The sequence below is a fragment of the Ammospiza nelsoni genome, chromosome 18 (genome assembly GCF_027579445.1).
Source record: "Ammospiza nelsoni isolate bAmmNel1 chromosome 18, bAmmNel1.pri, whole genome shotgun sequence".
In the NCBI taxonomy this organism is placed as follows: Eukaryota; Metazoa; Chordata; class Aves; order Passeriformes; family Passerellidae; genus Ammospiza; species Ammospiza nelsoni.
In genome coordinates this window covers 11,627,453-11,640,205 of record NC_080650.1, presented here as the reverse complement: position 1 = coordinate 11,640,205, position 12,753 = coordinate 11,627,453, and the positions used below count along the sequence as shown (strand labels likewise).

General features: G+C 46.9%; 1 protein-coding gene across 1 annotated transcript; it reads left to right on the top strand.

Moving 5' to 3' along the window:
* Positions 1-1,482: 1,482 nt before the first annotated feature.
* Positions 1,483-11,849, top strand: LOC132081519 (T-box-containing protein TBX6L). The gene is made up of 9 exons (XM_059485303.1): positions 1,483-1,593; positions 5,598-5,742; positions 6,732-6,834; positions 7,277-7,441; positions 7,728-7,874; positions 8,388-8,458; positions 9,238-9,329; positions 9,649-9,841; positions 10,439-11,849. The coding sequence occupies exons 1-9, from the start codon at positions 1,578-1,580 to the stop codon at positions 10,863-10,865; spliced, it is 1,359 nt and encodes a 452-aa protein (XP_059341286.1). The 5' UTR covers positions 1,483-1,577; the 3' UTR covers positions 10,866-11,849.
* The last annotated feature ends 904 nt before the right edge of the window (positions 11,850-12,753 follow it).

The window sequence follows — 12,753 nt, the reverse complement described above, 5'->3', positions numbered from 1 at the left end:
AGGGGTACCAGCAAGGCTGGATGTGGTTCTGCAGAGGTGCCAGGAGCCAGTGGACCCATCTCCTACTCTAAATCCTCCTCAGGACTTTGCAAATTTTCCAACCCTTTTCTTTAAAACATTCTTCCTTACCACACTAAGCAATGGCTTTTCTTTCCCCGGCTAGCACTGGGTGCCCAAAATTCAGTATACCCCTGGAAGAGAGTCAGTCCCTGCTCTGATTAAGCTCCTTTGTCCTCTCTGCACGTCCTTGCATTGCCTGCTCCAAAAGGCAGTAAAAACAGAACTGAAGGCTTGTTTGGGTGTAGAAACTCACTAAATAAATTCAAAATTTGTTTTGTACATTAGACTGAAGATCAGATGTCCCAGTAACATCACTGACAAAACAGAAAAAACGTTTATTTTATTTGGAATAAATCTAGACAGTGAAAGAGATGCAGCCTTGTAGCAAGTTCTTTGTAATGAACAGAGCTCCTAAATTTGCTGTGCAGGACCCAGCCCTGGTCTATTCAGAATGATATTCTGCTTTTGACCTCCACTTTTTGACCGTGTTGGTCCTGTAAGTGTTAGTACAGCCATTTGTGTGTGGGAATGCACAGAACCCCCTTCCTCAGGAGGTGCAGTGCCTGGAGCTTGAGCCTTGATTGCTGTCTCTTAGCACTTGTAAGCACTTATAAGCACAAAAGCTAATGGTCACACTTGCAGAATAAACTAATTAAGGGAAAATGCTCAAGCCCTTCATTTCTGCTCAGCCTTCCCTGGTAAGAGCAGCGCCTTGAGCAAGGCATAACCTCAGTGCCTGATCCTCCTGGAAAGGGAATGCAGCTCAAGGTTGGGAATGCAGAAATTGGGCAGATGAGTGAAGTTATACCATCAAATGTGTTCGTTGTTATTCACGTTCATCAGTGGCTGAAGGGATGTGTTGCTGCAGCATTCCAGTGGGGAGAGCAAACTTTGCACAGACTGTCAATCACCCCCTTGGGAAGGAAGGAGCTGGATGCAGTCCTGATTCTGATCCCAGAAATCAAGAGTAGAATGATTCTGTGTGCTGAAGATGAGTATCATCACAAACCCATGGAACAGCCAAAGAGAAATTACCTTGCTGTTTAAGGGATTTGTTTTTATTTTGTAGTCAAGTCCTGAACTGATGTTTTCAGTCTTGTCTCTATTTGTTTAAAAGTGCGTTAGCAGTAAATCAAGGTGCATTTCCCCTGTAGGGTTTCCTGTATGTCAAAGCCATGTTAATTCTCTTTGATTTTCTTCCCTTAGCCCCAGCCATTGCTGCAGATCCTTCCTCTCTTTGTCCCTTCGGACATCAAAGGCTCGCAAGGGGACAACCCTGGCGGGAAGCTCCTCCCTGCTCATTAGGCTCCATAAAACAGGAACTCACCTTGGCTAGCTGTGCTTGGAGTCCCATCCTCACCCCGCTCACTCTTGACACTGGATCTCGGAAGGAAGGGCTTGTGCTCGCTTCAGGAAATCGGACCTGCTTTGGAACTGGACTATTTTGGCTCCTCTTGGAAGAACTCTGGTGGCTCTCTTGGCCCTGCAAGCTCCTCGACGTCACAGTACATGGAAAAATGCAAGCTTTACCAGGTAAGTGAAGGGCTCCTTCCCTTTCTCACTGCACGGAAAGATCCTAGGCTCATGGCAGAAAGTGCTCCTGAAGGGCCTACCAGCATTTTAGAAGACTGCATGGGGCTGGAGAGGATTTAAAAACTGGTTTTTTTTCCATAAGCCTAGATGAAAAATTGTGCATTTGAGTGGTTTTTTGAGAGCTTTGGAAGATCTTTTGTAAAGGTTTGGTCACAATTATGCCCAAAATTCCCTTACCCACATCACATCATGCAGTGTGAGCCTTCAGTTGAAGGATGTTTGTGTATTGTCTTCAAAGCACTGGGTTCTTCAGGTTGAAGGCCACAGAAAGTTTGGAAATACTTGTTATATTTTTAATAACACTTCTGATACAAACTCTCTGGTTTGGGGTTTTTTCCCAATTTCCTGTGTCCTTTGAAAGCATGTATCCCAACCAGGCATAGCTGACTCCTTCCAGGTTCATGCCCAGCACAGGATTTTTGTGATTTCCTTGGGGTTTCATTGTGTTTTCCTTCAATCCATCTCATAGCATGCTGTTAATCCCTCCTGTGAGGAGCATGATTGGATTGGGCACAAGGACAGAGATGCCTTGGGACACTAAGGGCCAGCCAGAGGTGCTGCATTTGTCAGGGCAACTGAACCCTACTGAGTTTTTACTCTACATCAGAAAAAAACCCTGGCCCAGTTTATCAGAGGCACATCAGAGGTGACTGTGCAGTCTCAGCTTCCTTGTTCTTCCTCTGCAAGATGTTGTCTCATTCATGAGCAAAATACATGTGCAGTGATTTAGATTATTTCCACCTTTGCTGCTGTTTTGGGTTTTTTCAGTCCCTGCTGTGTTGATCTGATTCATACTGATTTCTGCCACTTGAATTTTAAGTTGAAAAACAAAAGAGCAGCAATGAAAAAAAAAAGTAGACTGTATTATGGATTTTTCATGTTAAAGATTCCAAATATTGCAGTGTTCACCTCATTTTCTTACTGGCTTGCTTCTGTGTATGACCCCCTACAGCAGAAATGTTCCAGGTGAGGATTGGATGCATCTGAGAGTTGAAGCTGTTGCATTTGTAAAACATCATATTTTTGTTATTGCCCAAAAACTCTCTGGGTCTGAGAAATGAGGCTCCCTCCAGAGGGTTGGGGTGTTTCTGCTGCCATTGAGAAGATCAGAGAACGTGGGAGGGGTTTTTGTGCTTGTTTGCAAGATTAATTTATTAGAAAGCTTTGTATATTGATGTGTGCTCATCCCTGGTGGGGACTGGATAGCTGTGAGCGTTGGGCTTCACTTGGAAGATAACAGCAACAAATGCAATAATAACTGATTTTAGTGTAGCTTTTCCCTTATTGGAGTTTTCCCAGTATTACAAATCCTATCCTACACATTTTTGGGAAGGCTGCAACAAATATTCTGACATTTTAACATTGTCTCAGTAAGGGAAAATTAATTGAGGAACTACTTTAGGTGAGGGAATTGCACTCCAGCATCTTCTATCCAGAGATCTTCCTCCTAAAACTACTCAATTGTCTCACATTTCTCCTTCTTTCCTTTCTGTCCCCAAGATGACAAAAAGATGTGTATGGCTCATTTTAGATACAGAAACTGTAGCACAAGCTACTCCTATTGTTATGAGGACCTTGAAATGAAGCACAGAATGATTGAAGATCTCTTAATTTTCAGTGCCTTTACCATAGCAGCTGCCTCCCTTTCAACCTCATCTGGACATAAAGAACATGTTTTAGAACAGACCATGTGTGGTGTTAGCAACACAAAGATAATAGGAATATTTTTTAAAAAGTAAAACTAGAACTGCTGGGAAAGGTTTAAATCTCTTTCAGATAATAATGGTTTTAAAGCCAAGTTGGACAGAAGAGGAAACCATAGAAGTACAGCTCACACAAGTTCCACTCAGTGCTTGGACACTCTGCCCAAACCTCTCCATGCCATAGTTCCAACACTCAGGCATCTCTGTGGGAGGGTGAGTGCATGAGCCTTGCCATCAGTTACACAGGCACAAACTGGGAGGGAAACAAAACTCCAAACAGAATCCTACAAACAGATCCATCACTGCAGGGTCCTGCTGAAGCTGAGAGCAGCTGAGTGGATCCATTCCCCAGCTCACACCATGGCAGACTGACCATGTCCTGCTTTTCAGCCTCAGCCTGTGCACACAAACCTGCACAGTGAAAGGCATTAACTGCATTTTCAAACCTCAGCTGCAGCATTATTGTCCCTGGCTCCTGCAGCATTGTGCTCCTACAGGTGCATTGTGGACTCATTGTGGTAAAAAACAGATTATAATATCTGCCTTTGAGTTTTAATTCAGTGTTGAACTCCTTTCACTTCAGTTCCTCTTGACTTCATTGGAAATCTCCCCTCACTAAAGACTCCTGAGATCTGCCTTCTTGTAGTCTCGTTTAATGGCATTGGAATTTGCTTAAAGAAATGTTAATTCGCAAATTCATTTGGGGAAGGAGTGAGCATCTGTCTAGCTAATCAAAACCTGTTTGCATTTATTTGTGACTGGATGGCTCCTGTGGGAAATCAGCCCAATTTTATTGTAACTCCTTTTGATACATGTGCTGCACTGAGCTACCAAATGCGTGGTCTCATGGCAGCTTTCATGTCTTTGCAAGAGGATATGGGGGAAGCTTTCGTAAGAAGATGTTAACAGGCTAATCTTGGTGAGCAAACTAGGTGTCACTTCTTGGCCAGTTCATTAATGTTGGATCAAAGCAGAAAAAAGGGTAGAGGATTTTTTTTTAAACACCGAAAGACCTCTACAAACAGACAAAATTACATTTTAATGTTTTCTACTTCTTAATCCTGAGGGAAGAACCACTTAAGAGTTGTATTGGGTTGTTTTGGTGGAAAGATGTCCCTTTGTGAAAAAAGCTAATTTCTCTGAAAATAGTTGTCTACATTTTCTGAATACTCTTTTGAAGGCATTACTCAGGAAAGCTGTAACAAGGTAAAATTTCCCTTTTTTTCTGCTGTGCTCTGAATAAGATCTGATCAGGCTGAGAGGCAGAAAAATCTGCCTTTTAAACAAATAGCTGTGCCTGGCTGCTGATGCAGCACCCAGAGGGGACAGCCCAGCTCCTGTGCTGCCCTGCTGAGCAGGCTGCTCACCCCTCCTCAGGGCAGTGTTCCTAAACCCTGCTGGGTCTGAGCTCAGCCCACCAGAACTGTACTGGGTCACATTCTGACCTAAAATGGAACTGGGCTTTCAGCAGGGCAGCAGCAATCTTGCCTGCCTTACAATATTGCTGAGAGCACTTGCTGGGGGTTTTAAGGAGGTTTTTAATCCAAGCAGCTGTGCAGAGGTGATTGGTGCCATCGACAGCAGTTCCTCCAGGATGGTTTCCCTTTCCTGTTCCCCAGGCCCACAGTGGGTCCTGTGCCTCAAGAGGAAGAGCAGGCAGATTGCAGCACTGCCATGGGGTGTTACTGAGGAGAACCTTCCACCCCTGTCACAGGCTCCTCAGTGGTGCCCAGCTCCACTTCCAGTTCAGAGCAGCCATTCCCTTCTCAGAATACAGTCTGTCACCTCCTTTTCTTGCCTTCACTACATTTAGGGCTCCTGTCTGTCTCATCTTTGTCTTCTGGGGCATTTTTCACCTCTGCTACCACCTACTTGTTTTTTTCCCCTGTTACCCACTGTTAAAATCTTTCCAGTCCTTTCAGCTTCCACTGTATTCTCTTGATGAAGTGTTTTGTGTAACCCTGATCATACCAGCACAGTGATTGTGGCTACCTGCCAGTGTGGGTTTTGTAACAGTGGAATTTAGGTTGGGTTGGTACAACACACAGATCTTACAAAAGGACCCACCAGCTAAACCCAAACGTGTTGGGAAAGGCTCCCTACTTCTGAGCCTACTAAATAACAGAAATCCTTTGAAGAAAAGGAGCAGTTTTTAGGGGGTTTGGAGTGGCACAGACTGCCCGGAGCAGGGTCAGTTCCCCTCCTGTCTGTCTGCAGCCAGTGTCTCTTTTCTCCCTGCAGACGTGAAAGCGCCGTGTGAGGCCCTTCCTTCCCCCAGCCTGGAGCCCTTCCCACAGAGCTCCATCGTGGTCACCCTCGAGGACATGGGGCTCTGGATGAAGTTTCACCAGATAGGAACTGAGATGATCATCACCAAATCTGGCAGGTAAGGGGCACAGGACAGCTGACCACACACACCACACCCCTCCAAGCTGTTGGCAAAGTCGCCAGGTGATCATTTTTCAAATGGTGGCCCTTAAACTGCTTTTGTAGCCAGTTATGCAGATCCTCCTGATCCTGGCAGAAAAATTGCACTTTCAGGGTGTCAGAGGAGTCCAAACTGTGAAGTGCAAAGGGTCACTTTGGGGCTGATGTGCTGAGAAAACTCCTGTACCCTTATCTCACCACTTAACACTGGTGCTCTTCCTGTCACTTTGAGGTTGCTCTGGAAGTGCCCTGGGCTCCCTTTGCCTGGGTCTCAGGCAGCAGCAGTTGAGCAGTAAATGTTTGGGTTTGAGTCTGTGTTTGCAGACAAAAATATGGCCCAGACTCTTAAAGATCTGTGTGTGCAGACTCCACTGAAGTATAAATGAGTCATGTATCGTGGAGCTTGCAGTGAAAGAAGATGGAATTGTGAAGCTGTAAAGTATTGTGTCAAAGCTGCTGTGAGCTGGAATAATCCCTTTGGGTAGGGAGGTAGCTGTCAAAGCTTTTTTGCAGAGTCAGAAGTTAAAAGTAGTGGCAGGGAGTAGGGGAACAGAAAGCTGGGTGTGCTCTTAGATGAGAGCACGTCTCCTGCCCACGCTCAGGTTTAATCCATCCTCCAGGGCTGTGAGGGCTGCAGCAGGCCAGGAACTACGTACAGCCTCCAAATAGCTCCTTTCAAGTTTCCCACTGCTGTGTTAGAGGAATTGGAAGAACAAAAGCTGAAACAGTGTCAGGCCCTCAGTGCCTGCTGCCCTGTTAATGTCTGTCCCATCCAACCCCACAGGACTAAACAGTCCATCAGTGAGATGGACAAATGGTCAGTGGCTGGCTGGAGGAATACTGCTCACAGGGCTTTGCACAGTAGTGAGCAAATGTGACATGCTGCTTGATCATTAACAGCCACTGTTCAGAGAAACCATTATTCTCTATTTTTCATTTCTCCCTCAGACGAATGTTTCCTCAATGCAAAATCAAAGTCTCTGGCTTAATCCCGTATGCCAAGTACCTCATGCTGGTAGATTTTGTGCCAATGGATAACTTCAGGTACAAAGTAAGTACTTTAAATAACAGAATTTATGCTGTCCTTTCATCTTTGTTTGAAATAGATTGATCTTTATGCTTCACTTGTCACACTGATAAATAAATTCTCTTTGGACAAAGTTCAGAAGTAATTGATGGATTTTATGTCTCTCTGGAGTTATTTGTCAGGTTTGCTTGGGGAGCAGCTGGAAAGGTAACTAATTTTCATTGTAAGCACTACAGTTTTAATCATGATTAATGTCAGACTTTTCTGGCAGCCATAGGGAGAAAGGAAGGAAAAATGAAGCCTAAACTTGGAGCTGATTTGGTAACATAATCATGGCTCATAAGAGAGAATCTGCTACTTGTGCTTCAGAGGAGTGCACTGAATTGACAGTGAAGCAAACTTGCTGGGCTTTTTCTGTACTGAAAGCATTTTTTTAAGCTCCAGATTTCTGTCTTTCCCTTCACAGTGGAATAAAGATCAGTGGGAAGTTGCTGGAAAAGCAGAGCCCCAGCTGCCTTGTCGCACCTATGTCCACCCAGATTCCCCGGCTCCTGGCAGCCACTGGATGAAGGAACCTGTCTCCTTCCAAAAACTGAAGCTCACTAACAACACTCTGGATCAACACGGGCATGTAGGTTGTGCTGTGCTCTCTTGGAATTCATTGTGGGAAATAAGCAGGAATTGTGAGAAATTAGATGATGTAGAATTTAAAACATATCCAGGTGCCCTTTTTTCCTCCCTCAGCCCAGCCCTTGTGCCCCCTTGGCTCCCTGCCAGGGAAGGCATGGGTCTGTGCTGTCAGACACCAATCCCAAGGAGTCCCTGCTTGGAAATGGGTGTCCTGGGAGTCTGCACAGGGGATGTGCAGCGTGCTGGCAGTGGTGGCACATGGAAACCTTGTCCCTTGTGTGTCCCAGATCATCCTGCACTCCATGCACCGTTACAAGCCGCGCTTCCACATCGTGCAGGCCGACGACCTCTTCAGTGTCCGCTGGAGCATCTTCCAGGTGTTCAGCTTCCCTGAGACTGTCTTCACCTCTGTCACTGCCTACCAGAACGAGCAGGTACGGTGTGCAGGCTCTGCTTTTGGACATGCTGTCTGTAAAATTCCTGTAGAGGAGGTGGCTCCTTCCTGTCTGCTCATCCTGGGCACCTGTGGTGAAGAGTGGGATGAAATAGGCACATTGTGGTTCCTGTGGAAAACATCTCCTCTGTGATGAGTCATGCACTGTGATGGTCCTGAGTGCACTGTGAGTGGCACGGAACTCCAAATGCAGTAAAGAGTATGGCTGCAGGTCCAGATACAGATCCTCACCCTGTAAATTTCTGTAGCCAGATGAATCCCACCCAAATCCCTGCTGGCCCTGGCAGGGTCACTTCTCTCTGTGGGTCAGTTCCTGATCCATGATGGGAGCTGCTGGGAGAGCTGAGATACTGGCAAGGCCATGTCCAAAACCCTCACACAGTTTATCTCTTGTGATAAATACAGTTTATCTCTTGTGATAAATATTTTGTGATAAAGATGAAGGTCTTGGAATAGTCACTGTGATGCTGAGTCTTGTTCTTTTCATTTAAAGATTACAAAGCTCAAGATTGACAACAATCCATTTGCTAAAGGTTTCCGTGAGCATGGGAAGAACACTCGAAGGTAAACTGTCTTTTCATTTCACTTTGTTTCTAGCTGGAGCTCACTTGTGAATTTTACCCAAGGTCTTTGAACAGAACTCCACCAGCCAGCTCTGCTGAGCTGCTGCATTGTGCACACTGCATTTCCCTGTATCTGGGAGTGATGTCCCTCTGTGCAGCCTCTTCTCAAGAGACTTGGGGAGTGGGAGGTGACAATTCCTACAGCAATGTGGGAGGTGTGACAAATTTGAGACCTGCACTCTCTTGCACATTGGAGCTAGACTGGAGTCTGACATGTGAATAGCAGTGATAACAGGAGTCCACAGCAGACCATTTGGTCTCTTGGAGATCAGCTTGATTCTGACATTTGGAGGCTCCCTTGTCTCCTTTTCCTGTGGGTAGAAAAGTGTCTCTTCCAGGGGGAGATTTTGTCTGCAAGAGGGAAAATGGATCCAATACCAGTGAGATCTTCTGCTTGGTCTGAGGGCAGCCAGTAGATGAGTTGAAAAAAACAACTTAAATTGCAACCCCAGACTGGCAATAGAGAAGAAAAAAATGGAGGTTTTCTCCCAAGCAGAAAATGTTACAAAAATATCTGAGATTTTGTTTTGTGTTATTTTATGCCTGAAAAAAAAATCTCCTCAAAAAAAAATTCCTGATGAAAAAAGGCCAAAACTGACTCTTTTTTACTTAAACTTTAAAAATGTTATGGGTTTTCTTTCTTTTCCTATAGCATCCCTGCCTACATATTTTGACAAAAAGCTTACATCCAAGCTACCCCCGTGTCTTGTTTCTTTCCAGGGAAGGACGAGCCAAATGCCAGAAGCCCAGTCCAGCCAAGAGCCAGAAGAGGAAGCTGCCTGAGGAAAAGGAGCCTGCTGCTGAGGAACGTGGTAATATTGATCACAACAAACCCAGAGAATGATATTCAGCAAGTTTTTAAACTAAATCATTCCTTGCTCCAGCTCATGGTGCTGCTTGCAGTAGCACAGCCAAGGAGAGAGGGCAGGCAGGAGTGACCACCACAGTAGCTGGGCAGAAAGGAGCTGGAAGGGGCTGTTCCCTTAAGGCAGAAGGACTGCAGGAGGTGGTTTTGTGTTTCCTTCCACCACCCTGTGATTACTGCAACTGCCAACAGGCCATTGTGAGCTTTGCTTCCCTCTTTCCCTTTCTCATTCTTTCCCATTCTTTCTTTTCCCTGCTTTGAGTCAGATTTTGAGAAGGATGAGAATGTGGACGTGAAGGAAGAGAGTAACCCGGTGGTGGTGAGCAGTGGCTATCCCTTCTGGGGCTCGGAGCAGAACAGCAGCCAGGCCTTCCCTGCAGCCTCACCAGTGCCTGCTGAGCAGAGGGAGCCTCTGGCCAGGGAGCAGCAGGTGCCAACACCATCCTACCACACATATCGGTGAGTGCTGCCTCCTGCTCCAAAGCCACACTTCAACTGATGGGATTCCTCTTCTTCTGCTGGGCATTCCCTCAGGAAAACAGCCAGCTGGGAATAGGGGAAGGATGCCTTTCTGTTGGAGAGCACATGTGGCTGAGAGATGGTAGATTAGCATGGACATAGGTCCAAGGATAGCCTTTCTCTTCTAGTTCAAACCCACTGATTCTGGGCATGCTCATGTTTTTGTAATGTTCTTATTTCCCTGTCCCAAAATGCTCTCCCAGCCAGCTCTGAGTACTACAGAGCTTGCCTGTCCTTTGGAGGAAGTGCTGGAGGAGTTACAAGACTCCATTTTCCTTCCTCATTGCAAAATTGGGTGTGAGTGAGTGCAGACTAGAACTTAGCCTGAACTAAGTTACTATGGACTCACCTTCTCTGGCATTTCATTTTCTGTGAGTGTGACAGTGAGGCCTGGGCTAAATTCCACGGTAACAGTAAGATGAAGCAGTAGGCAAGGGGAAGAGCTTGCCCTGCTTTTCCCCAGAGGATATTTGTGGGTTTTCTGTGGTTTTCCACACTGGTAGGTCTGACTTGCTGTTCTCTCTGCCCTTGCCCCAGGTTCCACGAAGCTGGGGACAGCCAGCAGCTTCCCAGCCGTGACACCGCCACCCTGAACGATTTCCGCGCACGGTGCCACGCCTTGGATCTCGCCATGGTGCCCGAGCACGACGCCAAACAGCTCCCAGAGGGCTTCACCAACCTGCCCCCACTGCCCCCACCTCTGCCTCCTCCCCAGGACTACACAGGAGTGGTGAACATGGCTCTGGACTCTGTGGGGAAAGCCGGGCCCCGCGCGCCCGTGTACGGTCCCTATGGCACCGAGCAGGGCCTGGGGCAGTGGGTGGTGCCTTCCCACAGCCAGTACAGGGCAATGAGCTACTCGGCCTTCTCCACGGAGTACAACACACAGGGAACTCCAGGACATGCCCACAGCACCATGGCAGAGTGGAGCCAGTACCCTCTGTTCCCCTACGCCTGCTGGTGAATGGGGAGGACCCTTCCCAGTGAAAAAACTGAAAGAAAATTGTAAATGAGATTGAATTTACTGTTGAACTTGTGAAGCTTTGCCTACACTAGGCAGAGGTATTGCTGCCAGCAGTAGAGTGGGACACCTTCACTTCCTTGTCTCCTTGCACAACAACCCTCACCATATTTCACAAGCAGTGGTTGAACTGGTGGCTGCCCCAGCCATGTCACTGTGGATCAGGCTCAATGTGTTGTGCAGTGGTTTTTTCCCAGCAGGAGCAGGAAACCAGAGGTCTGCAAGAACAGTATTTAAATAGCTGCTGAACTCACAGTCAGTGTTTGCACCTTGCATTTGGCAGCTTCCAACATCCCTTCCTCCTGGGACCTGGTGCAAGGAGATAGGGGCTGAGGACTTCCAGTAAGCCATCCATGTGGCCAGAAAGCTGTAGAAAATATTGCAAAGGCAAGCAAAGCAAGCAATCCTGGTGAACTCTGAGCAGCTTCCTCAGTCAGTGTAGTCAAAGTAAAGCTAGAGACTTGCCTTTCTTCCAGCAGCAGGTGAGAGTAAAATGCACAGCAAGGTGTGTCTGGAGCACAGCAGGGGCAGAGTTTGCAGAGTCTGCAGGTAGGGGAGAGTTTGTTCCATGCAGAAGTAGCAGCAAGGGTGTGTGTGGTGTCTTCCTGTCCCTGAGTCCATCCCTCCTCTGTCAGCCCCAGATTCGAGGTCAGTGAAAAGCTCTTCATTCTGTGGATGTGGAGGGATGTGGTTCATGGAATGTGGGGGGCTCCTCTGGGGCTTTCCAAGGTTGTCATGAACAGCAGTGCTCTCTGTCACTCCAGACTCTTCCTTTGGAGGGAAAGGAGATTTTCCACTGTGAACTTACTCCTTCTCCCACTCCCTGCCTGGAGAATATAATTTATAGCTGTGCTTCCTGCCCTGCTCTGTGAGTGTGTGAAGTTATCTCACCTGTTTGGGAGTCTGCAGGGATCTGTCCATGTTTAATCAGAGTGGTTCCACCTCCCTCCTCTGTGGTCCCATCCTGGGCAGGAGCAGCCCGTGCACAAGCAGGCATTCTTTTCATCTTCCTCTTAGAAGGGGGAGGCCTCCCTGTTTGCCCACGTGCAGATAGCACTGGGGACTTGGTGACACAGACTCATTGCTTCTCAGGGAGGATAGAAATGCTCCTGGGTGTTATTTAGGGAATGTTTTCGTGTCACACTAATAGCTGCTGTGTGGCACTGAGGTGTGTCATTTAGCCTGTGTGCCAGATGGTTTTCTGTGTGAGAGTGTGTGTGTGTAGCAAGATGTTATCTCTGAGCAGACCTGTGCAGTTTGTGCCTCAGGACCCCTGTGCAGGGACACTGGGAAAGGCTGTGCACCAGGTTTTCGGGGCACCAGCTCCTCAGTGTGCATCTGCATAGCATAGGGATGTTGAGCCATGTTGTTATTGTTAAAATTACTGTGAAAAGCAGCCCTGTAAATTTGTGGGCTCAGCTACAATGACTGTTTTCTTATTTAAATTGTATATTGCAAACTGCTTTTGTACCACAATTATGATATGTACAGAGCAGCTGAGTACTTCCCCTGGGCTTCCCAGGGTTTGAGGATGTGCAGCATTGAAAGAAAGGTCAGACTTTGCCACACTACATGTACATAATGCCCTGTGAGTCTCCCCTTTGATGGCACCCTGGCCAGTAATGATTTGTACCCGCTGTGCATGACACACGTGGATGTGAGCAACTCACTTAAAAAGAAATCTGGCTGGGGAAACAAAATGTGTAGCAGGCCTTTGTTAATGCCAAAATATCATGATTTCCTGCTGTCCAAATGCCAGCTGTGTGAAGGCAGGTCAGCTGTAAAAGGCTGTCTCTGGTCATTAGTTAATTTTGCTACCACTGTCCTTCAC

Coding starts and splice junctions, on each gene's coding strand:
- LOC132081519 (XM_059485303.1), top strand. Junction 6,835..7,276: donor TGGATAACTTCAGGTACAAA/GTAAGTACTTTA, acceptor TTCCCTTCACAG/TGGAATAAAGATCAGTGGGA. Junction 8,459..9,237: donor CATGGGAAGAACACTCGAAG/GTAAACTGTCTT, acceptor GTTTCTTTCCAG/GGAAGGACGAGCCAAATGCC.